General features: G+C 39.7%; 2 protein-coding genes across 4 annotated transcripts in view; both read right to left on the bottom strand.

The window, feature by feature from the left end:
* The window catches only part of VPS39 (VPS39 subunit of HOPS complex), a 44,757-nt gene extending 36,010 nt beyond the window's left edge, over window positions 1-8,747 (bottom strand). For both annotated transcript variants that reach the window (XM_024732465.1, XM_024732466.1), the window contains exons 1-2: window positions 8,543-8,747; window positions 1,027-1,092 (exon numbers count right to left, since the gene is read on the bottom strand). In XM_024732465.1, coding sequence (XP_024588233.1) covers window positions 1,027-1,092; window positions 8,543-8,615 — 139 coding nt within the window. In that variant the 5' untranslated portion in view covers window positions 8,616-8,747. The remainder of the gene's footprint in view (window positions 1-1,026; window positions 1,093-8,542) is intronic.
* A 1,776-nt stretch (window positions 8,748-10,523) lies between these two features.
* Window positions 10,524-13,739, bottom strand: part of TMEM87A (transmembrane protein 87A) — a 43,168-nt gene continuing 39,952 nt past the window's right edge. For both annotated transcript variants that reach the window (XM_024732561.1, XM_024732562.1), the window contains exon 20: window positions 10,524-11,778. In XM_024732561.1, the coding sequence (XP_024588329.1) occupies window positions 11,737-11,778 (42 nt within the window). In that variant the 3' untranslated portion in view covers window positions 10,524-11,736. The remainder of the gene's footprint in view (window positions 11,779-13,739) is intronic.

The raw sequence follows: 13,739 nt of genomic DNA, 5'->3' as shown, positions 1-13,739 counted from the left end.
CAGGTCCCCATACAATCAACCTAAGATGGGTAGAGTTAAAAAGAATTTTTTCCTCCTTTACACCAGTAAGATACTCTTTTTTTCCCAATATGTTACCCTTGCTACAGGTTCCAAAGAGAAGGTTCTATTTCCACACTTACATTAAGCTATTCACTATGATAAGTTATATACTGGGTTGAAAGCTATGAATTTTGTTTTTTCTAATATAGCCAAATAATGACAATTTAATATGGTTCAACCTACTCTGGCATTAATAGCTGAATTCTATACTCTGTAGCTCCAGGGTATAATATCCAAACACATCAATTTTCCACAGAGAACACAAATAAAATTAGGAAAAGGGAGCAAGGTACTTTTTTCCCCATTAGAGGGCACTCTAACAGAATAAACGTCAAATACTTTTAGTTATTCTACATTTTTACTGACAAAGAAATATTTGATTAAAGTTTTAGTTTTCAAAGTCCTTGCATCTGACCCCAACAATTTTGTGAGATGCTTTATGGAAGAGGAAACTGACATTGGAAAGGACCTACTCATAGTCACGTGGCTGGGGAGAAGTAAAACCTGACTCAAGCCCAGGTCCCCTCTGTCCTAGTCCACCCCGCAGAAGTTTAACAAGATCTTTAACATCAATGGCTCTTAATTTTTTTTTCCTACTACCATAACATTTACATGAGAATCTTACTCCCATTGTAATATTTCTTATTTCTGGTATGAGTCTCCAAGAAGTGAGAAGGGAAAAAACATCTAGCCTCACCTCCCAGATGGGGGTAGGGAAATACAGTCTGAAGAAAAGAGAAAACCCTGGAGATTCTCACAAGTTTCTCCCCACTTTTCCACTGCACTACCGCCAACCCGCAGTCACTCTTTTAACAGTTCAGTTTTAATATATGTGCTGCTGAAGCAAGCACTCTTTTAATGGTCCAGGAATCACTGATTTTACAGTGTATACATATATATATTTTTTTTTTTTTTTACATGAGCAGTAAGCCACCTCGTACTTTGTTCTGAAAAGCTGCCACTTACCAACATCCTTCCGAATCCTATAGAGAAGAAGATGACCTTGTTTCGTTCCAACAAGCAGCCATTCCTCTGGAAAAGAAAAGGACCGTCAGGTTTAGTAAGACCCTATTTCTTTAGCTGGAGCTTATAATCAGAAATCAAAGGGTTGAGAAAATGAGTTGCTTTTGATAGTAGGTGTTTTGCAAAACTAAGGAATGTTTATATTCAAGAAATGTTTGAGGGACTTCCCTGGCGGTTCAGTGGTTAAGACTGCACTTCCACTGCAGGGGGCACAGGTTCGATCCCTGGTTGGGGAACTGAGATCCCACATGCCGTGCCGTGCAGCCCAAAAAAAAAAAAGAGAAAGAAATGTTTCAGAATCAACTAATTGAAGAAATATTTATTGAACTAGGTGAGACATATTAGAGAATGAAAAATGTCCCTGGCTTCATTGTTTCAAAGTGAAACTGACCAAAATTTTGATGGAAGATTATAAAATCATAAAATGGGTAGTATAAACATAAAACTAGGTATCTGATCTCAGAAATAACAGCTAAAAGGCATCCTTTGAAGGTTTGATGATTTTACTTTAGGAAAAATAAGAAGTGCCATAGCATATTAAACTTACAGAATTCATTATCTCAAAACATGGTCTAACAGATAATAATAAGTGTTGCCAAAGACGTGAAGAAACTGGAACCCTCATACATTGCTGGCAGGAAAATAAAATGGTGCAGCCCTTTGAAAAACAGTCTGATAGTTCCATAAAAGACTAAACATAGAGTTATCATATGACCCAGCAATTCCACCCATGGGCATACACACAACAGAAGTGAAAACATATGTCTACACAAAAACTTGTACATAAATGTTCATAGGAGTATTATTCACAATAGCCAAAAGGTGGAAACAACCCAAGCATCCATCAACTGATGAATGGATAAACAAAATGTGACATATCCATACAATGGACTGTTAGCCATTAAAAGGAATGAAGTGCTGATATATGCTACCATAGGATGGATCTGACAACATTATGCTAAATAAAAGAAGCCAGACAAAAAAGGCTACACATTGCATGATTCTACTACATGAAATGTCCTGGATAGGCAAATCTAGAGACAGAAAGATTAGTGGTTACCTGGGGCTTGTGGGCTGGTGGGACTGGGGAAAAAGAAAAGGGGTTTCTTTTTAGGGTGATAAAAATGTTCTAAAATTGTGGCAATACTTGCACAACTCTGTGAATGTACTGAAAACCACTGAATTGTACACTTTAAATGGGTGAATTGTATGGTATATGGATTACATCTCAATAAAGCTATTATTTAAAATTTAAAAAAAGATGGTCTAGGCCAGTGGTTCTTAAACTTTGGTGTGTATCAGAATTATTTGGGGATTTATTAAAACAGATTGCTAGGCCCTGCCCTCAAGTTTCTGATTCAGTAGGTCTGGAAGTGGGACTGGGGATCTGCATTTCTAACAAGTCCCCAGGTGATGCTGATGCTGTTTGTTCAGGGACAGCATTTTGGGAGACATCGGTCTAGGCTAAAAGGCAAAAGTTTCTGAAAGGACTTAAATAATTACCCTGACAGATTTATATTAAATCACTAAGGGAAGTTAAGCATGTACTTCTTCAGGTTTTTGAGGTTGTAACAGTCACTTATTCCTTTCATAAACTCTTGATCTTTTGCAAAATAAAATATTAGATAATGACATAAATAAACTTTACAGAGCATGCATTGTGTTCCAGGAAATGCTAAGCACTTACCATAGGTTATAACAACTATCCTTTGACTTATGTCCTTTTCTTAAATCCCCATTTTATAGATGAGAAAGTTGAGGCCTAGGTAACTTGTCCAGAGTCACACATGTAGTAAGATATGTGTAGCAGGGGCAGGATTCCAACTCCAGCCTGTCTGATCCTTAACCCCATGCTACAATGCACTTACTAAGGCATCCCATCTCAAAAGAATAGATGTCAGCCAGAGGTTGTCTGAAAGACAATGGTTATGTTTATAAAAACAGGTCAGGAGCCACATCAGGAACATTTCTCCAGGTTGATGTCCTTAGTCTTCCAGAAAAAGATAGTGACTCTGTCCTCTTTTGGGTTTTAAAGTAAAGGCAGAGCACAGAAAGTTAAGACACAGTGTGCCCTCAATGACATAAGTGGAAATCAGAAATAACACTAGCTCCAATGGAACACTGGTGATTTATGCCGGAGCAGAACATGGTGAAAAAAAGAAAAGAATTCAGTTCACAATGCTTGCTTTGCAAACGATACTATGTTTAGAACTTTACTTATAGATATCACTGTATTGAGCAATTGAAAATATTAAAGTTGATTTTTAGGACACCCACTAATGTTTCAAATACATAGAATCTTTTTTAATTCACTTATAACATATAGAAAAATCTATAGCAAAAAGGCCACCATAATGTTCACCATCTTCCCCATCCTCTCCACTGTGACCCCCAAGCCCCTGCCAGTTCCTATTTTTCTTTACCTCTTTCAACAGCTTCATCTCCCACCCTGGTCCGCAAGGCCTATCAATTTTACCTCTACAAGGTACCCGGCAACAGCCCTCCCCAAGAGTCTCTCCAGGGACCCCTCAGCTGGTCTCACTCTATGTGTACTTCCATGTTTGCTATCTGTTACCTTACAGCATAGCTCCAATGCTGTCACACTGGGGCTTAAAAAAATCCTCATGAAGCTGTACTACCAAAATATGAAGCCAAACTCCTAAGTATGACTTTTAAGAGTCTGCTTTCCATTTTTATTGAAATGTTTATTTACCAATAGATGTTTCTATCAAATGTCTACTCTATTGGTCATGAAACTGAATCAGACAAATTCACTGAAATTTTAAAAAAATTGAAATTGAAATTTTATTTGACCTTTTTCAAGCATTCCTTTGGAGATGCTGAGGAAAATGCATTTCTCATACACGCAAAGTATTGTTAACAGCTTTCTTTTAACTAGTAAAAGCACCACACACATACTCATTCCTAATCCTCAAACTCATAAGGAAAAACAGTGGGGACTTCCCTGGTGGCATGGTGATTAAGAATCCGCCTGCCAATGCAGGGGACATGGGTTCGATCCCTGGTCCATGAAGATCCCACATGTCATGGAGCAACTAAGCCCGTGCGCCACAACTACTGAAGTCCACACGCCTAGAGCCCGTGCTCCACTGCAATGAGAAGCCCACGCACCACAATGAAGAGTAGCCCCCGCTGGCCGCAACTAGAGAGAGCCCATACGCACCAATGAAGATCCAATGCAGCCAAAAATAAATAAGTTAATTAAATTTATTAAAAAGAAAAGAAAAAGAGTGTATCACCCAGAGGTAATGATGGCACAGAGCTCTGAAAAGGCTTGATTTTGTTACAGATGTCAGTGGGGGCTCAGATGGCCAGAGGACCTGACCCAGGCTGGCCTGTGCACACTCTGTGTCATCATATAACACAGCCGTGCACACAAGACACAGAAAATGAAAAGCCTGCAGATCAGGCAGAGCACGGGATAGACAGTCCCTTCTGAGACTCAACATTGCACATCAGAAAGTGGAACACACTACACTAACGGGTAACACATGCAAAAACAAACAAGAGTCAGCCCTAGAAAATTCCTGATGGCCTAATCCTGAGCCACAGGTTAGACATGATTCCTCCTGGGAAGGAAGGTAGAGCCCTCTAGCTCACAATTACCCTAGTGAAGCTCCATCCAACGTTGCAACCCAGTCCAAACTCATGTGATAAACAACCACTGCTGAACACAGCAGGGAGTACACAGACAAACAGGGTAGTCGGCACTTCTCTTCTTTGGGTCATACGGCAAAGAACAGTGTTTCTCAAAGCATCAGCCCCTGTTTAACTGCATCAGAATCACTTGGACTTACTAAAACTGCACATTCCTAAGCCCTGCTCCCAGAGATTCTAATGCAATGATTCTGTGGTGGTGCCCCAAAATCTGCATTTTTTAATTACATGAGACATTTACCTAGTTCCAAAGCTAAAACTATGAGAAGTCCCTCCTCGTCCACTTCCCCCTGTTCTCTTCCTTCTGCTATAGGTAACCTTTTTTTTTTTGCAGTATGCGGGCCTCTCACTGTTGTGGCCTCTCCCGTTGCAGAGCACAGGCTCCGGACGCGCAGGCTCAGCGGCCATGGCTCATGGGCCCAGCTGCTCTGCGGCATGTGGGATCTTCCCGGACCGGGGCATGAACCTGTGTCCCCTGCATCGGCAGGCGGACTCTCAACCACTGCGCCACCAGGGGAGCCCTATAGGTAACCATTTTAATCATTCTTGATTTATTTTTCCATTGTTTCTTTGGAAAATATAAATAAAAAGGATTGGGTATACACACACACAGATACACACGCACACCCTACATTTTTTATAGGCTCTGAATATACATCAAAGTTTGAGAAACAGGCTCTAGAATCAGACATGATTTACTGGACGTGACCTTGGAAAAACTATTTAAATTTTCAGGTTCTTCTTCTGCAAAATGGAGTTGTTATTATTTCATAAATGCTTAATACAGATTAGTATTCAGTAATGGAAGCCATTACTACTATTAATTAATTAAGCAAATATTTAATAAGTATCCATTATGAGTCAGGAACTGTTCTAGGCACTGCAAATAAACCTATGTACAAAACAAAGTTACTGCTCTGAAGAAATTTATATTCTAATATGGAATGAGAGAGACAATAATAACATATAAAATAGCATTAGGTGGCAATCTGTGAAAGAAGATAAGGCTGAGTAAAAGAGTAGCACATTGGTGGATGTGGCATTTTCTTTTATATAGAATAGTTAGGGAAGGTCTTGCAGATTTATGTGACATTTCAGCAAATGAAATGAGGAATGAGCCATATAATACCTAGGACAAGAGAGTGCCAGGCAGAGGAAACAGCAAGTGCAAAGGCCCTGAGATAGTTACATGCTTTTGTGCTCATGGAACAAGGAAGACAGTGTAACTAGTATCAGAAAGGAGCAAGGGATAAGAACAAAGGGGATAAAATCAGGGAAGTAACCAGAGGCCTGATCATGACAGGTGCTGTGATGACAGGTGTTGTTATTCTAGTTGTGATGTGAAGCTACTGGAGGGTTTTGAGCAGAGGAGAGATGCAATTAGATTAAGTTTTCAAAGGATCACTCTACCTCTGTGTGGCTAAAATACTGCAAATGGCACAATGGCAAACCCAGGGTAATCAGTTAGAAGACTACTACAGTAATTCAGATGAGAGAGACTGGTGTTTTCGTCAACAGTAGTTAACAGTAGAGATGGAGAGAAGTGACTGGATTGTGGAATTTTTCAGGAGGTGGAGCAGACAAGATTTGCTGATGGATTGGATGTGGTGTATAAGAGAATAAGAGAAGTCAAGAATAATTCCAATGATTTGGGCCTTAACCAAATGGGCAAACAGAAATGCCATATGCTGAGCTATGGGATACAGGGGGACAGGCATGTTTTGAAATCAAGAACTGTTTTGGCCATGCAACCAGATATGCAAATGAAGATGATGAAGAGGCAGCTGGATTCTACAACTACAGAGTTTCAGGAGAAGTCATCATCATCATCAGTATTTTCCTCATTTCCATATCCCAGGAGATGGATTATGGTGTCTCTGTGACATCTTCCACCTCCAATATTGTCTGGCTCTCCAGAAGCCTGCAGGTTCCTGGATGAACTTTCCGCCTAAGGTCATGGTGTAGATAGAAGGGGTAACAACTAGAAATAGCAATATTTATTGCTGGTAAAGTCTGAAAATAAAGTAGTTTTGAGGCACAAGGCAGTAAATGGCCTCTTGTAGCCAATACCTATCACAGCATCCTAGTAGGCAATGGGTGTTTCTCCTGTTTGCTTGGAGATCAGGCAGAGTGAAAGCTATCTACCAATTCAAAAACTGTATTTCTGGAAAGCACAGGTTCAGGCAATCTTCACTGACATGAACCAGAGTTGGTGAAAGAGACTGAGATATGTGTACTGTTAGTCCCACAGGGTATCAGAGTCAAGAATTCTGACAAGCTAAGTACAGTGTGATAAGTAGCTGCATCCATCCTTTTCAGAAGTATATGTCCGAGGCTGAGTGGAATACCCCTCCCTCCACCTTCCCATGTTAGGCAGCGTATGTCTCTAGTATCATTTATCTTGCATCGTAATCTGTTCATATTTCTTTGCCTGCCACTGTGTGTCCTAGGAGCACAGGCATTGTTTCTTATTCAGCCTTGTATTCCTGTCTCTAGCAGAGAGACTGGTCCATGTAGGCACTTAATACATACTTGTTGAAGAAACAGGAGAACGAGCCCCTTTGTGCTGAGTGTCAGGTCTTTCATTTTTTCAATTTCTTTATTTCTCCTCTATTTATTTTTAATTTTTACCGAGAGCATTTAATGACAGAAAAATGGTGGTTTTCTTGAGACATCTGGAGGAAGCAGGATTCTCTCCTTAACCCTAGGACAGCTTGCTGTGGAAGTGTGACTTTAAAGAGGCCCAGAGCTAAACAACAAGGTCCTACTGTAGAGAACAGGGAACTATATTCAATATCCTGTGATAAACCATAATGGAAAAGAATATGAAAAATAATGTGTGTGTGTATATATATATATATATATATATATATATATATATAAAACTAAATCACTTTGCTGTACAGTAGAAATTAACACAACATTGTAAATCAACTATATTTCAATAAAAAAAAAAAAGAGGTCCAGGGCTGCTAAAGCTTGGGGTGGTGGTGAGGGGCACACATTAATAAGAAGATCTAGAGTGAAAGCACCTTACTGAAAAGGATGTGGAGAACTCTGACTAGGTGGCACTGTCCACAGATAATGAATAGGACACCAGCTTCCACCAGGCCCATCATGGGTACCTGGCTCAATATAAGATCTGATTGAGGGTTCTGAGCCACCTTTTTATGGCCCTTGATTTCTAGGACCTGGACATTAACAGGAAAGACTGAAATTACTTCTGTTTGGTCTTTGGTTATCAGACACACACTCACAGATAGGAGCATAATGTTTGTAGTTAAGAGTCAAGGTTTATTTCAGAAACCATTTGTATTCTGGAGCAGAGAAGAGATACCTGACCCTGCTTTCTGCACTGGCCAATCCCAAAAGGATCATTCAAGTTTTTATAGGTTAGGTTTCATGACAGCCTGGAATGATGCTCTTCTACCTAGAAAAGCTAGGTAACTTGGGCATTTTGACTATAAGGCAATCAACCACTTGGCTAGATTAAGAGTGGAGAGTAACAAGTTAGCTACAGTAATTAGAAGTAAGCGATGAGTGATCATTAAGGGGGAAAAGACATAGCTGTTAACTTGTTCAATGCAACAAACAAACAAACCATCAAAAGCAAACAGCTTCACCACCCTCGCTGTCAACAGTGCTCTGCCCTCCCTCATCCTAGGCCCCTCTCTGACGGCGTTCGACCGGCGTCCACACAGCCAGACTCCCGTCCACTTCCCTCGCCTCGTGAAAGGTCCCTGCCGCTCCCGCGCTGACCCCGCCTGGCCCCTCAGCTCACCCCAGGCAGCCAGACAGTCGATCTGCAGAGGCAGCTTTTCTAGGATCGGCACCGGTTCAAAGGCGTCGTGCATGGCGGCGGGCGGAGTCGCCGCCGCCGCAGTCTCACCCGGACTGTGCCGGGTCGGGTGTGGGGACGGAATCAGGCCAAGGGAAGAGCCGGGACCCCTGCTACTGGCTCTTGGGCAATAGAGCCATCATCAACACCGGACTTCCTGCAGAGCCAAGCCCGCCCCTTCCGCAACCGAAGCCCCGCCCCTTCCGCTCCGGTTCCTATAGCACACTCGAGGAATGCCCTGGTGGTTGGAACCGCGTTTCACCCTGGACCGACCTTCTCCATCGTGGAGTGCGAGTGGCCGTGGGCTTAACAAGAAGGAAAAAGGATTTTAATCTTACAACTGTTTTGGGCAGCATAGGGTAGTGAAGAATTCAGGCTTTGGTGTCAGTTAGACCTGGGATGGAGACGTACCATTTAGGAAATGAGCTAAGTAGCTGTGGCGTTTAAGAAACAATCTCTAGAAGTCTGTTTCTTTATCTGCAAAATGATGGTAGTGTTGTGTACCTATCTAACGTGTGAGCGCTTAGCAACGGCTAACAATCTAAGCACTCAATGGTAGTTTTAGTATTACCATTATAAACCCAACTAGTTCGATTAACTTACCCTTGTATTTTACGGGTTAGTCTAGGCCTGTGGTTCTCAAAGTGTGGTCCCTAGATCAGCATCACCTGGGAACTTGTTAGGCAATCTCAGACCTCATTCCAGCCCTACTGACTCAAAAACTGTGGAGTGGGGAGTCCAGTAATCATTTAATAAGTCCCCAAGGAGAGACCATGAACTTTAAAGTTTGAGAACCAATGCAAGAATGATCTGTATCTGGCAGTTTAGCCCCAAGAAAACAGCAGACATGTCATAAAATTAAGCATTTGGTTTAAAGCAAAATGTAAAAGAAAAAAGGAGTGAGCCTATGATGTAAGGTGTTAAAAAACAAAAACAAAAACCCACTGGCCCTGGTCAGTTTTACAGCCTCTTCATCTGTAAATTAGGAATACTGTCCCATCTTTATCAAATGCTGTTTCTGATAATCAAATGAAATATTTTCAAGTAGTAAGAAACAGAAAAATTGCTAAACAAATCTTGTGGCTGGTTTTCACCATAGAAACTGAACAACTTGAAAATTTAGAATTACCAGCTGCTGTGCTAGAAGAAGGCCGAATACCTTGTAGTTCCAGACCCAAGGACCAAGACCAAAATAAACAATGTAAACTCTAAGGTAACAGGTCAATGTGATACTACAAATTCCTTCTGAACCTCTTCTAGGAATTGATACACTATAACCAAGCAAAGTAACACAGGAAGCCATAAGAGAAAGCAGAAAGAATAATCAACCTATAGAATTTGTGCTATACACTCCTGCTTAAAACAACAGGTTCTTGGGAATTCCCAGGTGGTCCAGTGGTTAGGACTCGGCACTTTCACTGCCAAGGCCCAGGTTCAATTCCTGGTCAGGAAACTAAGACCCTGCAAGCCACATGACATGGCAGGGGTGGGTTGTTGTTTTTTTTTTTTAACCTAGTCTCAAGTTAATATCTAACCAGTCTCGAAAAATATTTGACCAACTATCCTGCTGCATTATGACTACTGTTCACTTGCTAAGTTTCACTGTGGAAGAACAGAAGCACACAAAGTTAACACCAGCCTTTTGCAAATGGGTTAACCTGAGAATAGTCAGTTCTTCATATTGTTTCTTAGAGATACTATCTAGGTGATTTTTTTTTTTGTTAATCACCATACCAAACAACTATAGAGAAATGTTACCTAAATATTTAACACTTTAGTGAAGATTGTAGTAGTGTGGTCACTGGTTTGAACAGAAAATAAGACAACATAGAATAAAAACCATGGAAGGAAAATTCTACAGGAGAGAGTTTGGGAGAAAGAAGGGTCTTTAAAGAAAGTCTGGAGAAAAAGTGAGAAAAAGGTATCAATTTTGTTAAAATTTTTTAATATTAAAAAGTGGCATGAACTTTCTATGTAGAACAAAAAATCTTGGGAAGGCAAAATTGGACAAAATCATTCAAACAAATATAGTGCTTCAAATGAATCCCATCACCTTGTGATGTTTCTTATAAACCATCCCTAAACCAACACCAGATACAAGAACAGTCGATCCTAAAGAATGAGCAGCAGTCCAGGGCCTCCACACTATTTCATGCAGAAAAAACTGTTTAAGCCAGAAGGACCTGTTTCCTTTGTATTAGCTCCTGCTTCTGAAGCATTATAATCCCTTTAACAGGGTGCTCACTCACATGCACTTACGACAGAGTGCCTTTCTGCATCTAGTGCAACACCCAGTAAAAGGCATGAAGGCAAGCAAAGCATTGCCTAGGACTCTGCAATGCTGCCCTTGAAGGCTTACAAAACAGTAGTTAAAAGTTCTGGAGTGTGCACCACATTGCCAGCAATGGGATGTGTCACAATAGCAGATGTCAAAAGAGTTAAGCTAATATTTCTCTCTAAAGTACATCTGAAATAGAAAAATCTTTAATATACACCGTTTGTAAACAAAATTGCACTTGATTTTGCTTTTTCAAATGATCTAAATCACACTGTAACAGTCTCTTTTTTTTTTTGGTTGTTCTTTTAATCATTGTTAGAACCATGGCTCCTTAACGCAGAAGGACTCCTTTTTCTCAAAACTACCTCTGCAAGATTTAACCTTGGCTTCCCAGGAAATGCAAAGATAATTAACAATTTCCCCCATCACCTATGTAACTCCCTAAATAAATTAAAATTACAGGCAGTTGCTCCTGGATATTACTTATTATGGTGTTGATGTCACAGTTCTTCAGAAGATGTTAAATTTTTTAGTTTGACAGATTAAACAATTTAAACATTACAGAAGGTTTAGGAACAACATACACAAGTTGCATAAACATCCATGTCAGGGTGTGGGAGGGAAAGGGGCATCAATGCTGCAAATAAAAAACTTGTAGATTTTTCTCATCCTATGACCTTGTTTTCAATAGAATGTTCTCCTTGTTCCAACACCTCTCGCCAGCTCCAATGCACAAAGATCAAGGAACAGATCAGGATGTCATTGCCTCCTTTAATCCCATGGAGCAGTGTAAAGACTAACACAGAAGCTGATCTCTTCCCAGGTACTAGCCATCTTCAGCTGCAAATCTTCCCATTCTTTACTCCATTTTGGACCTTTCAAAGTGCGTGATCATTCGTTCCTAGGGGGAAAAAGGTTATGCTAAGTATATTAATTTTAAATGGTCTACATTCCAAATATCTTTTCCAAAGATGACCACACACACATTTTCTATAAGTACTTGCTTATGTTCATTAAATATTTAGAGCAATGGTTCCTAACCATCTATAAAGATTTTGATACACACAGATGTCCAAGTCCCAAGATTAACTGAAGCAAAACCTCCAGGCTTCTGGACAACAAACCACAAATCAAAGGGAACTGTATGTTTTAGAGTCACTTAAGCTTTAATAAAAATGTGTACCTCCTCTGATTCAGGAATTTAACTTAATGAAATAGTCAAGGATGTGGGCAAAGATTTAGCCACTAGCATCTCCTCTGCAACACTCAGAATTATAACAAAATACTAGAAAGAATTAAGTGTCCAAAAATATAGGACTGTATAAACAAACTATAGTATATCCTTACAATGAAATATACTGATTAAAATTACATATGATGAAAAAGTTCTAGAGATCTGTTGCAAAGCAATGTGCATATAAGTCAACACTTTGCACTTGAGAAAGGTTAGAATGGTAGATTTTACGTGTTTTTCACCATAATTTTTTAAAATCATGTAAAAAAATTACATTTGACTATAAAATAGTATTTATAGTATGCCATTTCAATTGAGAAAATTAATGTAATACTATTAAATTTCACAGTAATTATAGTAATTTTACCTTAGAGTATTTTTTCATATTTCCTTTGCTTCATTTGCTAAGTACCTATAACAAATTTATCCCAAACTCTGACAGAACTGTAAATCCCTTTTCAATATGATCAATTACATCAGATTATCTATCCTTTTCAGGTTTTTTCCCTTAGAAATACTCATCCCTGAAGCTCTCTGTTCTCCCGCTCTATTCTGGACTAGCTGTTCTCCAACCTTGTTGCCCAGCTGTCACACTCTGAGAATTTCTTACATCATCCTAGGAATTTATCCCTGTCTCTCTGTGTCGGATCCTTTACTTCCTGGATCCGAAGTCTTTCTCTTTTTAGTTCCCTCATTTTATGAATAACATTTTCTAATACTTTCCTGAGAAAGCACACATAGGATGTCAATTATTTTAGTTTTTGCATGACTGAAAACATCTTTGTTTTACCCTTATATTGATAGTTGAGTACAGAATTCTAGTTTGAAAATAATTTTTCTCAGAGTTCAAAGACATTGTTCTATTATCTTCTAGCTTCCAACATTGTTGAAGAGTCTGATGCTGTTTTGATTCCTAGTCCTTTATTTGTTTCTCTTGTAATTCATTGTTCTTTTTCAGTTCTTGAATCATTTTTTCACACAGGAAAATATAAACAGATGAAGTCAGTGCCACCAAAAGTACTACAATAAACCCATATTCCCATAAACGGCAAAACTGGGTTTCACATACTCAGCCTCCTCTGGCTGAAATATGTGTGTCTGGAGAGCTGGAGCCAACGGGATACCCTGAAGGCAAACTGTTAGCAGAAGATGGCTCCCAAGAGAAAGATCTAGGAACTGCAGAATATACCACAAAAAGCAAAGGCTTGTCTGAAAGGTAGAGTTCTCAATTATCTCAATGCATGCAACAGCTAAGGAATCTGACACTGTGTACTGCACCACACAGCAGGTCAGTGAGAAGTGACCATTTTTTAGCAGTCAATCCAACACAGTAAGTCACAATTGGGCAGAGGCTTTTAAAAGGCTTTCTGAAATCGTCACTCTAGAATAACCTAAACATTCAGAACACATCTAGAACTGGTTTCCACGAACTCAGACTGCAATTCTTACATAAAACCTCATGTGAAATCTTCTAGATAAAGCGTATGGAGCCATATTAAAAGACTAATAATCAACATAAACATTAGAGGTACTAATTATCCTTATTATCTGGAGGACAGTGACACAGATAACACTGCATAGTAGGTAAATTAAAATAACTTTTTACGAGCCTCTCACTGTTGTGGGCT

The sequence above is a fragment of the Neophocaena asiaeorientalis genome, unplaced genomic scaffold, assembly GCF_003031525.2.
Source record: "Neophocaena asiaeorientalis asiaeorientalis breed wild unplaced genomic scaffold, Neophocaena_asiaeorientalis_V1.1 scaffold119, whole genome shotgun sequence".
Taxonomy (NCBI): Eukaryota; Metazoa; Chordata; class Mammalia; order Artiodactyla; family Phocoenidae; genus Neophocaena; species Neophocaena asiaeorientalis.
This window is presented reverse-complemented; position numbering and strand designations above follow the sequence as displayed.